General features: G+C 37.1%; 1 protein-coding gene across 1 annotated transcript; it reads left to right on the top strand.

The window, feature by feature from the left end:
* The first annotated feature begins 2,859 nt into the window (after nt 1–2,859).
* On the top strand, nt 2,860–3,769 carry LOC123868961. Its single transcript, XM_045911682.1, has 2 exons — nt 2,860–2,918; nt 3,141–3,769. The coding sequence occupies exon 2, from the start codon at nt 3,152–3,154 to the stop codon at nt 3,617–3,619; it is 468 nt and encodes a 155-aa protein (XP_045767638.1). The 5' UTR covers nt 2,860–2,918; nt 3,141–3,151; the 3' UTR covers nt 3,620–3,769.
* The last annotated feature ends 1,033 nt before the right edge of the window (nt 3,770–4,802 follow it).

The raw sequence follows: 4,802 nt of genomic DNA on the forward strand, positions 1-4,802 counted from the left end.
TACTGAAATTTAGTTCGTCAAAAGACGAGCAACGAAAATACAAACTGAACAGAGGATTGGAGAATGAGGGTAGAAATGGAAAAGTACACGAAAAGAGAAAAATTAGATCGCCTTGCAAAACCACTTGCAGAAAAAATGCTTTGAAAACATACCAGAAGACGACCGCGAAAATATTTTTAAACTATTTTGGAACATACACGGTTGTGTAGGACAGTGGGAATTCATAACTAAACATGCTGTTAAGGAGAAAAAACGCAGATTCACTACCGATACATTGGAATCAAGAAGGCACTTTACTTATAAATATTTCTTACCTGTTTTCAGTCCTGATGGAGAAGAGATTGAGAAAATTTCAGTGTGTCAAACTATGTTTTTGAATACGTTGACAATCGGGTTCAGAGTTGTTAAAACAGCTTTAATAAGATACAAAAAAGATGAAGCACGTGTAGAAGATATACGTGGAAAGCGTGTAAGTCAAATCGTTTAAGGCCGATTCACACCAATTGCGTATGCAGGACGTACACCAACGTCCAAGAGCGGCGCCATCCTTTGTATTTTGTTTACAGTATATCAATTTCAACGGTATAGCTAAAACCCACAGCCCCATACACCATAAAGCTGAGTGGTAGTTATCAAAAAGACTCCACTCAGCTCCGACTCTTTGGGCTCGTTTTAAGTGTTTTACATCGCATTAAGACATTCACACCGGTCAAATTATGGTTAAAGAATTCATTCCCAAAAAAAAGAAATTTAATACCTTTAAGAACTCTAAGCATCTTTACCGATCTTTACCGGTCGAAATATCGATATCTAAGTCAGTGGAGTTTGTGAAAATCTATGAGGAACATCTCCTGAAATACATAAGAATTTTAGGATTTTTGGATTCCTTCGGCATTTGAAACCCAAACCCTAAACACCAGTTTTGTGAATAAAAATAAATTGAAAAATCACGGACTTTCATATTATAATCTTTTAATCATCTATCTCAACTCCTTAGAGATGAAATTTCTACAAATTTCGTATTTATAATATTAAGGGCCGATTTTCCAATCGTTAAATAACTTTTAACTGAGGGAGGTTTTGACAGGTTTCTTATACGGAAATCGTCAAAACCTCAAATTTGATCCTCAGATAAAAGTTATTTGACGATTGAAAACTTGGCCCTAAGTAATTTAATATTAATAATATGAAGCCTTTTTTAGCTACAAGTATTAGATACATGTCACTTGCTTTAACGGCGAAGGAAAACATCGTGAGGAAATGCAGCGGCTGCCGTGAATCCTCTAGACTCAAGTAGCTCCTGTTCAATAGACTGATGTTTTGGACGCGACTAAAGGTGCCCACGCACTCGAACTGAACTGCAGCTGAACTGCGCGTCGCGGCAGCGCCCCGCACGATATTCTCTCCAGCCGCGACGCGCGGCAGTGACGCGCCACGCGGTACGCGCATCGCGGCTGGAGAGAATATCGTGCGGGGCGCTGCCTCGACGCGCAGTTCAGTTCGAGTGCGTGGGCACCTTAAAAGTCATGGTCAATTTTTGCAACTCTCCCATTTCCTTATATCAAGCTCAAGTTGTCAGATTATTGAAATGCACATAATCTGCATGTAATTACCTTGCATTAATCTGACACGCTTGAGTAAATCTCAAAATCCCCGCTTCCCCTACTATAAAGTGGTCTTTCAGAAGTAGAATGGATAATAGTATGGATATTAATTTCAGTGGAATTCGTACTATCGAGAAGAGGAAGGAAAATGATTAAACTAAACGGTTACACTTACACCCCAAGACCTGGCTCTGGTGAAAGGGTGAGGTGGAAGTGCTCAACCCACCAGCCCAATGGCTGCCGAGCCGCTGTGATCACCGTTGGCAACGAAATACTGTTCGTTAACGAATTACATACCCATCCACCTACAAAAAATATTTATAGTGATGTTCCATATTAAATAAATTTTATGTTTCTATTTTTTTTATTAAATCTTTCTCTTTATCTTTTTTTAATCTTTTTGATGTTCCCGTCATTTGGATTCTACCATAATTATTAGACCACGATACCACATAAAGTACTCATAACTATATTACTATGCAATTAATTTAAAAATATTGTAAGGCTGTAAATTTAGACATAGACCAGAATTTCTCAGATAGAATAACTACATAATTATTTTCAAAAAAGTCTAAATACCTAAGTCTTTTAACTTTCAGTTGAAGTCGAATGGCTGATCTCCAAAAAAGGCAAACGTTTATTAAAGCTGAATGGATATACATACTCTTCAAGGCCAAGCGGTGGTTCCAAAATCCGTTGGAAGTGTTCCACCCACCAGCCCTATGGATGTCATGCCATCGTCCACTCTTTAGGGAACGAGATACACATTATCAATGATGTTCATACCCACCCTCCTACTATTTCTAAGTATTATTTCTAAATATTAAAATAATTCTTACTTAAATCGGTTCAATTGTTGGGCTGTGAAAAGCTAGCAGACAGACCGACAGACAGACAGACACTCTTTCGCATTTGTAATATTAGTATGTATTACTAACTATTACTACGTGTATGAAAAAAATCTATGGTGATTTATTTTCAAATTCTATAAAAAATATTGTCGACATTACCCTAATTAAAAGGGTTAAGGGTACAAGGGCAAATGAGGTGTAAATAAATGTCTTTTATTATTAACCCCCGACCCAAAAAGACGGGTGTTATAAGTTTGACGTGTGTATCTGTGTATCTGTCTGTGGCATCGTAGCTCCTAAACTAATGAACCGATTTTAATTTAGTTTTTTTTTTGAAAGATGGCTTGATCGAGAGCTTTTTTCTAGTTGCTGTAACCTTCACTTGTCGGGGGTGTTATAAAATTTTTAATTTACACTTGTTTGTGGATTGTTAGATATAGACCTGGGCGCCTTTGGAACCCTCGTAAGTAGCTTTAGTTTTAAGTTTACGTAATTAATTGTCTTACAAATCAACTTACAAATCTTACAATTCTGACTATCAAAAGGTGTACAATAGTACCTACCTACTTTGAATAAATGATTTTGAGTTTTGAGTTTTTGAGTTTAATATGAACTTCACCTAGTTAGTTGTACCCCCGTATGCACGTCTATTTGGGCCATTTGTATAGTAATTTATTTGTTACAGAACTCACCATCATGCCACTAACCTTTATGAGAATAAAGCAGGAAGTAAAACCAGTTACTGACCAACAAATTGCAACCGCAAGATCTCTTATTGAAAAGGGGATAACCAAGAGAGCTGCAGCAAAAGCTGTAGGCATTAGTGAATCTGCTCTTCGCAAAAGACTTAATCGGCGTAAAGCGGCAAGTTCAATTGGTCGCAAACCCACTTTTAACGCAGACCAAGAGGCAGAAATTGTTACTCATTGCAAGAAAATGTATGATGCAAATTCTGGTCTAACTATGGTTGACATACGGCGTACGGCCTTCCAATACGCAGCGGCAAATAAAATCAAGAACAGATTTGACGAATCATCCAAACAAGCTGGACCTGATTGGGCTAGGAGTTTTGTGTTTCGCCATCCTGAGCTGAAACTTCTGCGGCCGGCTGCTGTAAACTTTGCTCGGGATAAAGATAACTTTCAAGAAGAGAGTTCTGATTGATCGATTTTATGAAAATCTCTGGTTGACTGATTGTGATGCAAATATAATGCTTGATTTTTATTCCTTCAATGTATGGTTTTTTCAGCCTTTAAAAAAGATGAAAGTTGAGTGCGTATTAATTAGGGCAACGCGCAAATAAGAAGGGTGTAAACATTTATGAGCACAACTTCAATAGATAAGTCATACAGTCGATAAATAGAGACAACAATACTTAGTTATTTCCTTACTTGTTCTTGCTGGAGCAATTCAAATTCAAATTCAAATTCAAAATGTTTTTATTCAATTAGACTTTTACAAGTTCTTTCGAATCGTCAAAAGCATCTACCACTGGTTCGGAATGCCTTTCCTACCGAGAAGAACCAGCAAGAAACTCGGCGGTTGCTCTTTTCAAAGATTTGATATACAATATTATGCCATGTATAAAAGCAATTGAAGTCCTGCGCATTGCTGGAGCGAATCGAAGTTCAAATCCACGCTTTTTTATCATTTACATAATCTTCGATAGTATAATATGCTTTTCTCAAGAGCATATTTTTAATAGATTTTTTGAACCTGTGTAAAGGCAAGTCCAAAATTGACTGAGGAATTTTGTTATAGAAGATTATACCCATTCCCACAAATGACTTTTGGACCTTCCTGAGACGGAGCGTAGGAGTCGCAAGCCTGTTACGGTGTCTAGTCAGCCTGTTGTGTAGATCGCCAACCTTCTTGTAACTAAGAATATTTTGTCTTACAAAAATTATGTTGTTGTAAATATATTGAGAGGCTACGGTAAGGATACCTATTTCCTTAAATTTTTCTCGAAGTGAATCGCGTGGTTTTAAGTTATAAATTGCGCGTATTGCCCTTTTTTGTAATACAAAAATTCTCCCAATATCTGCCGCTCTACCCCATATTAAGATTCCATAAGACATAATACTATGAAAATAAGCAAAATATACTATCTTTGCGGTCTCCACGTCAGTTAATTGTCGAATCTTTCTAACCGCGTAAGCAGCAGAGCTTAGTTTGCCAGCAAGAGTTGATATATGGGTGCCCCATTGCAGCTTCGCATCTAAGGTTATCCCCAAAAATGTAGTAGTCTCTTCTATTTTCAAAATATCATTATTTATCATTAAATTAATGTTACTTGTGTTCTTGGTATTGGGCAGTGCGAATTCAATACACTTAGTTTTTTTTGCAT

This window comes from Maniola jurtina, chromosome 10, assembly GCF_905333055.1.
Source record: "Maniola jurtina chromosome 10, ilManJurt1.1, whole genome shotgun sequence".
NCBI classification, from domain to species: domain Eukaryota; kingdom Metazoa; phylum Arthropoda; class Insecta; order Lepidoptera; family Nymphalidae; genus Maniola; species Maniola jurtina.